This window comes from Pyxicephalus adspersus, chromosome 3 (assembly GCF_032062135.1).
Source record: "Pyxicephalus adspersus chromosome 3, UCB_Pads_2.0, whole genome shotgun sequence".
Classification (NCBI taxonomy): Eukaryota; Metazoa; Chordata; class Amphibia; order Anura; family Pyxicephalidae; genus Pyxicephalus; species Pyxicephalus adspersus.
In genome coordinates, this window is record NC_092860.1 from 44,322,936 (window position 1) to 44,338,215 (window position 15,280).

A 15,280-nucleotide genomic window follows, 5' to 3' on the forward strand; every position below is an offset into this window, starting at 1 on the left:
TGACCAGAGTGCTTCATGAATACATTACATATCCTTATTTTGCTAATAACAAGGAACAATCAATATCCCTGTGTCTTCCATAAATGCGTGAAATGGCTGTATGGACCTGGTCCAGCATTACCCTGGCTACATAGAGGTCGCTGAGGCTTGTTCTAACAGATCCTGATTCATCCATCTTTCCATTACAATAACTACACACAAACAAATGCTTCTCCTATTCACATAGTCTAGAACAATCTTAGTTCATAAAACTACTCAAGGGTTTACATTGTCGGAGTGCATGGAAACACATTGTTTTAAAGAAGCTCATACATTTAAATAGGTTATCTCCAAAAAATTGTACATGAAGCAAATAGTGCACGTACATTTTTTGTAAGACAGCACACCACAATGAAAACCAATGCACCTGTTAACAAGTTGTGTATTGCACAGACACTTCCTGTCATTAAGAGAACATGGAACAGCAGTGCGTTTATGTGCAAACAAGTGTGCATTGCTAAAATGCAGCAGTGTGAACCCAACCTTAAGAATGTGATTAAACGGCTTTACTTATGCAAAGAAAAAAAGAATTATCCTGTTTACCAAACAGTAAAATAAACATTGTCCTGTTTGTAATATATATTTTCACCTATCAGCGGAATCCCATTGTGGAAATTGCATACATGAGGAGTAAAGGTTAAACGTATAGGTGAGTCTTCAATGACTTTCCAATGCAGTTTTGTAAATAATTAAAGTGTAATGGGGCGCTTCCTCCCTCTTCAGCACAACAAATAGCAAAAGATATATCACACACTTTACAGACAATAGTCAAAAGGCTGTCAGCATCAAAGTGCTAACCTAAACTCTTAACTTTTTACACTGATACCCAAAACTATATCCTCTAAGAAAAAGGCACTGATTTTAGTTTGAAAATAGACAACAAATGTTGTTTAATTCATTTTTTATAGGAAATTAGAGGATCAGCACTTTTTGTTGTGATGCCAGAACCCTCTATGACATTTTATTAACTTTAAGAACTTTCCAGCATACTGGATGACCACTGCAATCCACAATTGCTACTTTAAAAGCCATTGGCACTTTTTGGTTCCAATTCCTGAACCAACGCAATGCTTTATTTTCACAATCCAGGCACATGGTTATTAGCATGGCATTACATTGGCACTTGAAGGTGGTTATCGGCATGATAGTCTACATCTTAAGCTATAAGCAGGTAATTTGAGGTCAGACTTGACAATGCCATGCTTTACCTCTTCATCAGGAGCCTCTAGAATATCACTGAGGTCAGAGTGTGAGATCTGCAAGATTGAAGCTGCCAGGGACTGTGCTTTGTGTACAGAATGTTTAGATGGACCACTGCCGGATTCCTGCAGTAGCTTGGCTTGTCTAATATGGGTTCTCATTTCACACACCTCTTTATGAAGCTCTGAAGCCAAACTCTATGTAATATGAAAAAAAAAAAAAACACTTTAAATACTAAAAACACAGGGAGAGAGCATTTAAAGCATGTAAGTGTAATCATTTAGAATCTGCAATGCAACAAATATAGTCAGTACTTAATAAACGTTTAATACAAATGCATTACACAGGAATATTTAGTATCCAAGTCAGTTATTTAACATTGTGGAAATCACGTAAATGAAATATTTCAATTCGACTAATAAAGGACTTAACACTTGTTTTTACAAAAAGAAAGTGCACATGAGTTTACACATCTTGAATTAAATAACATGAATATATTATCAGCAACCGTTGAGGTATATACTGTGGCAAGATGTAAAATATTTTTTCAAACTGTAGAGATTATACTACTAACAATACATGTCCTATCTGCAGGCAGTATACATTGGTGTTAGCTGGAAGATAAAGTTCCCAAGTAGAATGGACAGGAACAGCGAGTGGAAGTGCTTTCATCTATAGGCACCAGTGGCCATATTGATTTGACATCAGTTCTATTGGAGCAATGTTCGTGGATATTAAAGGAATTTTCTCAAAGCCACATAAGAACATGGCAGGAAGAAGAAATAGCAAGCTCCAAGTATTTTATTGTACGGAAGTGTGTATAAAAGTTAAGAAAATGGCATTACACATATAACTTGCATGCAAACCCTCTATTATGCCTAAAATTATAGTCACCCTTAGGAAAAATATAAACCATCACAGTAAATGAGGTGTCAGTATTGTGAAAAGTTGCAAATTAAATGCTGACAGAAAACGTATATAAAATATGGGAAGTATGTATACCTTTATGGACAAAAACTGGGGCGGTAATGATAAAACACATTTAGCCAGCTAATTAACATGCTGCTTTCAGACTTTAGAACAGTGCCTTACATGCCTTCTATTTATATGGATTCTATATATATTAAGACATATATATTAAGATTCTATATATAAAAAAGACAGTACTTTCTAATAATAAAACAAACAAATTTTTGGTTTAACTGTCTATCAAGCATTCATATTTACTGAAATCACAAAGACTGTGTCTTTAGGACAGACTGGTGTTTTAGAAGCAATTTAATTATCAGCCTTGCCCATTCAGGGATCCACTGTATATTATATATGTGGTGTTCCTGGTGAACGCATCAGCAACCGTATACCAACCATATACCAAATGTGAACACAGATCTGCTGGCTTCATTCATTGAAATCCACAAAGTGTATTTTTCTGTTTACTGCCTAATAGATATTCACTGTCATTGTCCAGGCTTCTGATTCAATTTGCCTAAATCCCAGCTGCAAAGTAATCTTGATGGAGATTAAGTTAATTTATTACCAATATCTCTCCTGAACTATCATCTGTTTGTGTTCTGTAATAAAAATGTTGTCTCCACTTCATAAAGGTGACACTCATGCTTGGCTTTAACAAGAGGGAAAAAAATGTCTATACTATTAAATTACTGAATAAATTATGAGATGCATAAATACTTGTGTATTGTTTGCTGTAGTTTATATAATAAAACAGAATGTTACCCATACATTTTGCAACAGTAAAACTTACAATGTAAAATTTTAACTTGCTACTTTGATGCTTGTATCTAAAGTAAAAAGAAAAAGGAAGATATTGTAAGGTGTGCTTCCAAACAACTCTCCCAACTGCATTTAGGGAAAGGAAAGGCAGGACTGTTGTGAGTCACTGACTGAGTGAGGTGAGTAATGCCCCAAAGTTAGCTGGAGGATCCTAATGCATGAGTTTGGAGGTTCAAAGGGAGTTCTGTAGGAAGTGTGTGCAGCTGCTTGTAGGTATTTTTAAAATGTTATCTTATTCTAGGACATGTGTGCTTTACAAAAGCAGTTATACTCTGCAAGTGATTATCTGGTAATATATTTTAGGTTACAAGAGAGAACAGATGCAATGGCTAATGCTGGAAAGTGGTAAGTGAGCCTGGCTACTGAGCGGAGGCAGGAGAATTAGCCACCAGAATCTCTTGGTCTCCGGACCAAAGAAAGCTCTTTTTTTGGCAATAATTGTACAGCCTAATATAATACATTGCTACATGTTAAGGGTTACATTAGAAAGGTAACATCAGGCTAAAAAAACCGTTACTAAACAAAATCTCACAAGGTCACGATACCATACATGAAAATGAGGTTTTTCATGCGTGCGTGTTTCCAAAACTACTGCCACTCTTTGGGACTACAGATATCATTCAAGCCAGTGAATAAATTTAAGTTAATCAACCAGCAATTTTTTTGAATCACTTGTAGTCTACCTTGTACATGGTGTTCATTATGCAAAACCATAAAAACCGAGGCATTCAACTGACCTGTAAACATTGAACATTTATAGGGCCATTTTTTATAGTCACCATTGCTATGACAAGGCCCTTACTGTGCTCTTGTCAAATACTCATGGAATACTTGCTGGCTAAAAAAGCTAAATTAGCTGTCTACTGCATCATCTATGCCCAGCAGGTTGCATTAGGACAATTCAAGGATCTGTCTCCAATCTGGTAAACATTGCGCATAGGTGGAAAGCATCTCTTATAAAGCCTTCCCAATATCAAACCACTGTTTCTCAGCAGCACCTGTCAATTAACTACTGAAAGCCATCCACAACAAAGCAGGACGAAAAAAAAAAAAAAAAATGTTCTTTCTTGAGATTTATTTTTGTATGTAGTTATCTGTTTAGCTGGAGTTAGCATTATGAGGGGGGTGCTGAGAAGTTCCTGGCTTTGCCCCCTTCCAGATGAAATAGAAAAATTGAGCGTGGGGGCATATGACAGCCTAATATCTTATATCTATATGTAACTGTGCAAATATTAGGTCTTTGCGATTCTTAAAACTGTTTTTTTCTTTTAGTCAGAAGCTGTGATGGCAAAGGCACAAGCAAGTTTGACGTTGTTAGAGTTACGGGCCGTCATGAAGTTTTTGTTTCTCCAGGGAAAGTCAGTAAAGGACATTCACACTGAGATGTCACAAACACTGGGGGAGAAGTGTCCTTCCTACAGCACTTCAAAACCTGGATATGTCGTTTCAAGACTGGGAATTTCACCATTGAAGATGAACCCCACAGTGAGCAACCCCCAACCTCAACTGACCCGGCAACCTGCGATGCGGTCAGTGAGCTGATTATCGAGGACTGGCGAATATCCGCAAAAAAAGATAGGCCAGATACTTGACATCTAATGGGAGCCTGTTGGGTTTGTTATCACCACTATCATAGACATCCTATTCACCGAAGTGGGTGCGGATCAGAAGAAGGAACGAGTTGAAGCATCCAAAGCCGTTTTTGCCCATTTTGAAGCTGCACAAGACTTATAACTGGGTTAGTGACTGAGAATGAAACCTGGCTCCACATCTATGATCCTGAAACCGAGGAAAAGTCAAAGGAATAGCGACACAGTGGGTCCCCACGCCTGAAGAAGTTCCGAACCCAGAAATCCACCAAAAAAGTCATGGCGTCTGTTTTCTGGGACAAAGATGCTATTCTAGTGGTGGACTACCTACCTCAGGGCTCTAGTATCATTGGACAGTTATATGCTAACCTCCTGGACCAGCTGAAGGAGGCAATTAAGACGAAACACCGTGGAAAGTTGACCAAAGCGATCCTTTTTTTTGCAGGACAATGCACCTGCGCACATGTCCAACATTGTGGCTGCCAAATTGAACACTCTGGGTTTCCAAATGGTCCACCATTCCCCCTACTCACCTGACTTGGCCCCTTCAGACTATTATCTGTTCCCGAATTTAAAGAAACACCTGAACGGGCAACATTTTGAGGACATTTCTGACGTCAAAGATTGTGCTGAGAGCTGGTTTGCGGCCCAACCAAAGGACATTTATTTGAATGGTCTAGAAAAGCTGCAACTACGCTGTACCAAGTGCATCAGTCCCAGGGGGGAATATGTTGAATAAATGTGTTATTTCATAACTCTGGCTCTCTTCTTTCTGAGCAAAGCAAGGAACTTCTCAGCACCCCCTCGTAAAGTATAATAAAATATATCAATGAAACTGCCTTATATTTCACTGTCATTTTGGGTTGAGCTGAAATTTTCAAGCTGCAATGCAAGCAGGTACACACACACACGTTCTGCACTGTGATTGTTGTAACCATGTTAGTGAACAGAGAGCAATGATATCTATGCACAAGGTGCATGTAAGGCACAAACAGCGCCTTTTGCATAAAATTCAAGGCAAAGCACTCAAGGGTTTGCTAGCTTTAGGGCACCGAGGTGGATAGTCACAGTTTACTGATAAAGAAAATGTGAGATGTCTCCAGGGCCTGAGCGATGTCATGTTGAATAATGCCAGTGATAACACAGCATAGATGAGTGGCTCTGTCATGTCTAACAACGCAGGATAAAATATTTTATATGACAGAAGGAGACATCCCCTTATCTCCTATAAATTACACAAATGCTCTTATTATTACAGAGAAAGTGTCTAAAATTCATCAAAGCACAGTGGACTGATGTCGGATATCTCAATTCCTATGAGGGCTATAGAACTATTTGCAAACTCTATCTTTCACAAAAATTTAGATGGAACTTCATATTTGACTCTTTCAGCAATGATTTGCCTAGAAAGCAAAGCACAGATCAGCTGGCTTCCAACTTTTAAAGGATAACTTTCTGCAGTTTTTTTTCATGAACACTAAGCCCTCAAGGGCATGAACTGATTCACATGCCTGTTTGCATTTATGCACCTAATATTTTCTACACTAATAATCCTGTCTATGCCTCTCTATTAACCTTGTTGTAATATGTCAGTGATCTAACTGTATAAAACACTGGCAGTAATAACGCTGAAGAAACAAAGTTGTTCCCAGTCAAAGAGTGGGATGGCAAGGAGTAGAATGAGTGTGCCTGGCGTGCAACAGTCAATCATATTTATATACAACCTCCCAGCCAGAGAATTTTCAGTACTGATGCCTTACATCAAGTACATCAACCTGGACAGACCACTGTTTAGTAGTATCAAAACCTGAGTGATTTAGAACAACAGGAATGTAAACATAATTAAAAAAACATAAGGTTAGACAAAACTTTACCCTCTGAGTAATTGTGGATTCATAATAACGTAAGTTTAACTGTTCATTAACACAAATATTGCTACATAAATCAGATTTAACTTGTGTATTTCATTTAGTGACCAAAGACCATATAGTAATTTCACTCGTACTAAAGCAGCTAAATTTATTTCTGGGAAGAGGTGATAAACAATCTGATACTGTACTGTTCCTGGACAAGGTATAGGAAGGAAAGGAAAAAGAGAATAATGTACAAACAACAAAATATGATAATATTTCCTCTAAGAGGGTACATTACTTTACAGAGTGGCTTGTAAGTAGCTTAAATTACTATTGTGGATTAACTGAATGAAAATTAGTCTCCGTTTTCAGAATGCTGCATTTTTTTTTTTATTGCAACCCTGTAAAGGGATCAAAAGGTTACAAAGGCACTTGCCTGGGAAGATAGCAGAATTATACATATCAGTTCACTGACCTGTTTTCTAGAACTTTGCATTATAGCATATCCTTTTCCACACTTGCAAATGTTTCCCCTGTTGGCTGTTGTAGTTCATCCTGCTGCCCATTTTTTATTATTATTATGAATACACTGTATTTATATAGTGCCATCATATTACACAGCGCTGTACAAAATCCATAGTCATGTCACTAACTGTCCCTCAAAGGAGCTCACCATGGTCATATTTATACAGTACAAGGTCAATTTTGGGGGGAAGCTAATTTACCTAACTGCATGTTTTCGGGATTTGGGAGGAAACTGGAGTACCTGGAGGAAACCCACGCAGACAATGGGAGAACCTGCAAACTCCATGCAGATAGTGTCCTGGCGGAGATTCGAACCTGGGACCTAGCGCTGCAAAGGCAAGAGTGCAACCTCTGAGCCACCGTGCTGCTCATTTTTCACTTCTATCTAGTCTTGCACTGACTAGGTCTCAGAAGTAGGAACCACAGTAGCTAGAAGGAGGAACTGCTATTTGACCAGCATGAGGAGTTAAGTCAGGTTGGAAAGCTGCTTTCTTCCCAGGTTAGTACTTTTGTAACTCTGTTGACCCCCTGGAAGGGTCACTTGAGTTTTTTTCAGCTACACAGATTTGTGATATCAGTCTGTTGTTAAAAAAAATGAGCTCTGTCAATACAGTGGAGAAGTGTGAGGAGACATTAACTGCAAAGCTGGTGGCACACAGGCTTAAGCTTTGTAAAATATTTTAGCCCAAAGCTCTTGGAACCCTCCCTGGCTTGTTTTTGTTTCAATTTTGAAGGAATGTCCACTTCTTTGCAACATCAAAATGTTTTGTACCCTTCTCCTGATACCTTTCAAAAATGAGATCCATTTGATGCTTTGGAAGATCTCTGAGAACTCATGAGTACTCTCTGAGTAAATGTCAGGAAAATCCTACTAGGCTGGGATAGCTGAGCTTTATTTTGGGTTAATCAGAATCCCTTTAATTGATTGACAATTGTGTACCCAGGAAGACTGAATCCTGTAATTAAATTGAAAGGTGCTTCAACAAAGTACTTATTTAGGGGTGTACACACTTATGCAAACAGCTTATCCTATGTTTTTTCCCCAAACAAATGTATTTGTTTTTTAATTTAACTGTACAGGTTATAGGTCATAGTGGGAAAAGTTTTAAAATGATTTATTGTGGTCTCATTTTTTTACACAAAAAAATGCATCACAAAAGCCTGGCATTTTAAAAGGAGTGTGTACAATTTTTATATCCACTGTACTCTGTAATACATTATTTTGTGCAAATTTGAAACTGATATTTAGACATGAGCTTCACTTCAAGCCAATCAAACCATTGTGCTGATATACAAAATCTGAAAACAAGAAATCAAACACAAAAAAAAAAAAATACAAATGTGCTTTTTCCTGTTCCTATGTACCTGACACACAATTCTGAAACCATTATCATTTCAAGTAATAATACCAAAAAATTCATAAGAATCAATAAAATCAAAAAGACATCTTACACATACATACCTTTATAAATGTTACAAATTCATCCAACCTCCTATTGCCACGTAACAACTTACTCTGTACCACTTCTAAGGCTTGTTCACTCTGCATTGCTAAGTTGTGAAGTTGTTGCTTAGCTGCATTTTCCAGATCAGACATGGCGCGTTCAGAATTAACCATTTTTCCTTCCAAGTCACTGACTTTTACATTCTGTAACAGACATGCTTGTTTTTAGCTCATTTCTCTTTAAAAAACACTTCAGTGTCTTTTTAATACTGACTTTAGCAAACTTTATATTTATCAATTTTACATATTTTTCTATCTTTATATAACTCAACAGAATGCTTTTAGTCCTAAAAGTGATTTTTACAAACGTTTAATGAGGTGACAAGGGTGAGATTCAAGGAAGCACCTCTCTGAAATATCATCCCTAGTTTATGTAAATAACACTGCTCTGAGACTTTGGCTGGACCATCTAAAGTAAAGGGTTATTTTGCCAGCAGTTAGTTCTAGAAAAGAGAAAAAACTGGAGCATACGGTAGCAATAATGTAATTTTACATTCTGACCGTCCAGGCGTATCTGACTGAGCGACGATTGTTCACTATCTATTGTGTGTACAGTCGTTCAGTAATCGTGGATGTTTCTGCAGTACACTTTCTCCTTTACATGTCACTTCCTGCATTGTTCAAACGATTGTATCTAGCGTGTGTACATTATTGGTGGATTATATTTGAATGATCATATTGTTACAACATGTACAGAATTGTGCACAATACAATCATTCATAATCATTAGTCGTTCGTTTTCTAATGATAATTATTGCAAGTGTGTACCTAGCTTTTAGCTGCAGTCTTGATGACCTCAGTAGCAAGTAAAGAATGTTGCCTTTGCCGCTTCTAAGGATGGGGCCACCATTAGCAGGGTCATTGCTTAACCTCACTGTAAGATATTGAAATATGTAGGGCAAGTCAAATACCTTCTTTTCTAGTTCTTCCTTTATTTTGTAGTACATTTGTTCATAATGTGACTTCTCCTTTGCAACTACATTTAATCTCTGTTTTAAAGAATCAATTGAGGTCTTCTTATGGGAACATTCCTCTGTCATTGCTTTAACCTGCAGAAGAGCAAAATAAAAAAGGAGTTTGGTTGGATGAAGTATTAGATATGCTATGTTCATTATTTAGTATTTTAAAAAAACTAAATTCGGTGGGTGAAGAGCTTCTGCCATAATTAGCAAGTATGCACAACACACGTGCTGATTTTGGCACATACTTATCTTGTATTGTCGCCCTGCGGCGATGACAGGTCCAGGACCCCAACATGTTCACTGCTGACTCCACAGCAGACTTTTATCCTGCATGGCTCATGAGCTCTGTAGTTAAAAGGTGAATCAAAAAGCCACCAGGAGCCGAGGAGTTAGTTGTTGTTGTTTTCTCAGTTTAGGTCCCCTTTAAATCGCTGCTTATTGGTACAGAGTTAATCAAACTATTTGAGTTTCAACACTTTTTAGATTTCCTTAAATATTTTGTAAAAATCTCAAACATAAATTGCATACATGACTACCTAACAGCTAGAAAATATTGAGAAAATATATCTAAAGAAGGAACGTAACAATGTCTGCTGCATACTAAAAAGCTGTGTACAAACCCAGACATATAAATGAAAGAAACACATTTCATAGGAATGTAGGAATGAACAGTAAAGTTCTCAGAAGGTAAGCAGTTTGACCCATTTGCAATAAAATATGTGAAATAGAGTCTTCCTACCCCACAAAGCAAGCACTGCTTTGTGGGGTAGGTAGTATGCACCACTGTTTGATGAATCTAGGAATCTAGGGGAGACAGTAGCTTCTGCTTTGACTGAATATGGAAGTATTTGATGGGAAAAAAAGTGTGAAGGCAACAGAAGCACTATTACAGGCTAGGTGTGATCAGTATAGCATAGAGGCTCAATTTGTAGCAAATCTGGGTATTTCATTATTTTGACACAACTCCCACCTATATGAAGCAAGTACACACAACACACCAATTCATGCAGTTTAATGATTATACATATGTGGATGCAACTTGTCGTTGTAGCAGCCATGTCTATAATATAAAATGACATATCGTGTAAGATAGGTGTAATAAACAACATTTTCAACTGCATACATTAGCCAGCTCAGGAAAGCAAAGGAAAATTAAAAAACCTTTACTTTCAATAAAAAAATTTCTGGACAAGTATTAGAAGTTTTGCAGTATGCAGATAGTTAACCAGAAATACCATTTAAAAAAAAAGGAAACTTTGAAGTAGGACAGGGGCCAGTTTAGATATAAATTCTAAATCCTTAAGTTCTCAATTTTACTATATGCAAAAACAAGTGTAAATTGCTTCATGTATTGTAAATGTCAGATATGTGCAAAATTATTTACCTTTACTACCTTTACTGTTCCACAAATTACTGTATGTCAAGAAATGTGGGCTTTTTTATTTTTAATATGATTGCGCATAGAACAACAGTTTTCTGAACCTTATTATGTGTTATTTTGCTATCAAGAAAATGTCTGCCATGGGAAGATGTTAGCTGACCTCTAGGGTATTATTAAGCTGCACGTGCATTGCACTGTACTACATTCTAAGGTGATTTAGTGAATAATAGGCTTGGGGAATAAGTATACAGAGTACATTACCTTCCTTTCAAGATTTTCTAACATTTCTTTGCTGGGTTTTTCGTTTTCCTGGTAGATTTTCAGACGGGTTTTCAGATCCTCTATCAAATGCCTTTTCATGTTGACATCCCTTTCCATCCGAGCCACCCTAGAGAGCAAAGGTCCATGTTACTACTATACAATTCAGATTTATACTCTCAAAGAAGCAAGTACTATGAGCTTTCAATGCTCTCAAAATGCATCCAAACAAGGACTTTATGCTGCTTCACTTTATTAGCATAATATGTGGTAAGAACCAGCTTACAATAATTACTGATCATCCACTGCCTTGTCTGACTGTTTATTCAAATAGGTTATTGAAAATCATGCATATCCTTACACAAAAAAGCATAAAAAGAGCGCAGAATTTACTATCTTTTAAGACAAATGACCTTTTATTTTGATATCTGAAAATGCTAATTTTCACTGGTTCGGTGTGTCAAATAAACTTTACATGTATGCAAAAATGGCAAAGATAACAAGTATAGTCTGGGACAAATATTTTAGTGCCATATAACATGTCAAAAATAAAGCCTAAATGGCATTACAAAAATATATCTGCAGTCAAATACACTTAAACTTCAAACTAATTTTTTTACAGGTGAGGGAAAATCCTTAACAGAAACACATACTGGGGGGAAAAAAATAATAAGTAGGAGAAGGATAGAACCAATGTCTACAAGCAGTAGGGTGCAAGGATCTACACCTACAGTTTTTTAATATTGGTTTATGTCACTCTACTTAAAGAAAATTTAAAAAATTGGACTAGCGTCTTTTTTTTTTTTTTTTTTTTTAATAAACCATGTACTCATGCAGGACAGCATAATGGATTCCTAAAACTTTAGTTTCCATGTATGCACATCTCTTATTTAAAAATACATAGGTAATGAGTTAACACAATCCTAATACAGTAATACCATATTACTGTATGTCTTCAGATTTCAGCGCATGTATTTTTACCACAAGGCGGCTGTGAATCGCACTGTTGAAGATTACCAATTACTGGTAGGTAAGGAAAAGAACATACCAACATTTTGAATGAGTAAAGTAAATTTTGAAAGGTTTAAAAAAAATAGGGTACCTGTGGGCTCAAAGTTACTTAAAGCGTCTGTATTACTGTGACAGTAATGTTAACAGAGGTGTCATGTACTGTCACTGCCATAGAATTTAGGTAGAGTGCCTAATGGCCACTGGTTGGCTGGGGGCCCAAAGCAGCTTCCTCTTCTTTTCTATGTCCACACAAGCAAATGTTTTGAGCAACCTCATTAACAGATTATGATGATTGCAAATACACTTTATATTTTTCCACAGCCCATAGCATACATGTTGCACAAGTCTGGGTCAGTGGCAACATAGATGCACACATTTCAGTTTTAAAAATTATATAAAATTAAGCTTCAATAGTGTCACTGAAGTATTCTGAAAAAAATGGATAGATTGAAATAATACTTTTCTAATGCTGTGAGTCAGATAACTGCTTTTATGGACACAGCAGAAGATTTCTCCCATAGGCCCCATAATGTTTAGTGATCATCCAATACACTAAATAAACTTAAGAGTATGATTACAAACTATTAAATTTCATCTAAACCCAAGAACAAAAATGCTAAAGTTTCTACATTACTGGGCCTAAAATGTAGTGTCCAGAAACTTGTAGTTAGGTTATTGGCTTCTCCCTAAATTGACATTATTACTGTATTAAAGATATATGAATGAGGTAGGGACATTACATTGTGAGCCCCTTTGAGGGACAATTAGTGACATGACTATGGACTTTGTAAAGCGCTGCGTAATATGTCGGCGCTATATAGATACTGTGTAATAAAAATAATAATAATAATAGTGTCCACTTTTCTTTTTTTAAAGCATTTTTTTTTTCATTATTCTAAACTGATGATTCTGTCAGTAGCACGTTTTGTCCCAAGGTGGCAATGCTCCCTCGCAGTATTGTATTGGTGCTTCATTGTCACGCTAGGCTAGAAACTGCGTTAGGATTACACCTCCATAACAAAGGGTGAGGGGGGATGTCCATAGCTAAAAGAAAGAACTGGGAACAATTATAATTTAAGACAGGCAGAAGTGACCAAAAGCAGTTATTTGCTCAATAGATTTCAGACCAGAATAAAAGGTTTTTTTTGCATTAATTAGATTGGTATCAAATGAGTTCTGGCATTATTTGAGGACCAAAATGCAGAAAAAAAGTTCTTTGTTAACTTGAAATTTTACTTGAAAGTAAACTAATCCCGGGTCCATGGAACACCTTACCATATGCTGTGGCTCCTCCGAGTATCTCATACATCACTACAGGGTGGGAAGAACCACAGCAAGTGCTTGTTGGTAAGTGTGTAGATTAAAACTTTTTAAGTGGGATTTCACTAAAGCAATAAAGAATGTGAAATATGAGTAAGGGGAACTTCATTTCTAAAGGCAAAGGGCTGTCAAACCACATGGACCGGTCACAAACCTGAGAAATTAATAGGAGCAAATAATGATAAAATTATGTTCCAAAAAAAGCAATACACCAAACCAATTTCTCATTCTCATTCTCATTCTCTAGAGGGGAACATGGTAACTAATAATAGGGTTTTTTTTTTCAAAAGCAACTTTTTACAGCAAGCTGCATGATTTGTGCAGGTAATGGAAACCAGTAATGCAAAGAAGCACACATACTTAACAGAAACTGGCCTGAGGATACTACTGTTTGACTTCTCCATATCATGAGATTTTATTGTAAAAAAACACAACTCTTTGTATTATGTATGAAATTAATGGTTTCTCTTATTATTTTGTGTCCTTAAATGTCCCATATACATGAATACTGTTTTTGCAATGTAAAGAAGAATGGTTGGTATAAAGTTACAAAAAAAAAAAAAAAAACAGGTTCAGATGGTCCAGAGATTTACAATGCTTAATCCAACTTCCAATTTCCAATAAACTTTAACCCCACTACTAGGCCTCTCAAATGGTTTATGCAGACTCCACTGCAAACAGGGCAAAAAAGGGAGCTTGCAGGCAAGAGAGGGATGAACACCAAGCATAGTTTTCCCAGTAAAACCAATGGGCCTGATTTATTAAAGCTCTCCAAGGCTGGAGATTTTCAATCCTGGACCAGATCTATTCCAGATTTGCTGGTTCGTCTAGGTTCAGTGATTAAAATGCATCCTCTGCAGCCTTTAATAAATCAGGCCCTATGAATCTACTTTTAAGGTAACTTTTATTTATGCATTTTTGTTTATCATGTGGTTCATTAGAACTGTTTAAAATTAGTTTAATACAGGTCATACATATGGCATTGCAATGGGAATAAAGCAGAATGTTTTTATTACTGATATCAGATGCCATGTATGTAATTAGCACAGAACTGTAATATTTATATAGGTTAGTAACCAAGGGCCCTTCTAGTCCCTTACGTAGGAACACAACTTATTTAAATATATCAAATGCTTTTATATTGTTCTACATTATTCTAAATAGGGCTAATTAAAGTTTATTATTATCTGAAAGACTGATTGATATTTGAAAGCAACAAAACTACTATAAGCTCCCAGGGTGTGTAATCATCTTTATGAACTGTATATGCATCATCAAGGGAAATGATGGTAAGAAATGCATTTCTTTAGGTCTATTATTGACTGTTTAATAAGGAGTGTATTGGTGCCATGTTATAGAATCCCTATGAAACCGGGTAATTTATCTCTTACTAATTCTCAGAGAGAACATAAAGTTGTGTATACAATGAAATCCAACATTTTAGGACAATCAGTTTCTGTATATATTTTCTTATAACCTATATTTAAACCATAGGTTTCTTAAAACTGAAGTTTATATCTGAAAAGCACACATTTTTAAAACATTGTAGAAAGATAGAGCTAACCTAGTATGTGAAATAAAAGGTTTGCCAAGTGTTAAAAACAGATAGTTGCCTATCTGTATATATGTAACTATATACATAAAAGTATATAGACATGAGCAAAACAAATCAATCAAAACAGACTACAAAACTAAACAAGTAACACAATTTTCAACACAGTAGGTCTAAACTGAGATCTTAGCCATAGCATATAATATTCTTCCTGACTTTTAATATTCTGTGAAAACTGAATTAGTAAAATACTTTGGAAATTAGTATGTAACTATATATTTTCATTCTGTAAACT

At 36.2% G+C, this 15,280-nt stretch overlaps 1 protein-coding gene across 3 annotated transcripts in view; it reads right to left on the minus strand.

Moving 5' to 3' along the window:
* The window catches only part of CNTLN (centlein), a 155,907-nt gene that overhangs the window by 19,769 nt on the left and 120,858 nt on the right, over positions 1-15,280 (minus strand). For 2 of the 3 annotated variants that reach the window (XM_072404404.1, XM_072404403.1), the window contains exons 22-25: positions 11,106-11,232; positions 9,413-9,550; positions 8,460-8,645; positions 1,248-1,436 (exon numbers count right to left, since the gene is read on the minus strand). In XM_072404404.1, the coding sequence (XP_072260505.1) occupies positions 1,248-1,436; positions 8,460-8,645; positions 9,413-9,550; positions 11,106-11,232 (640 nt within the window). Of the gene's footprint in view, positions 1-1,247; positions 1,437-3,001; positions 3,039-8,459; positions 8,646-9,412; positions 9,551-11,105; positions 11,233-15,280 lie in introns of those variants that run through there. The other variant, XM_072404405.1, reaches the window with a different exon arrangement.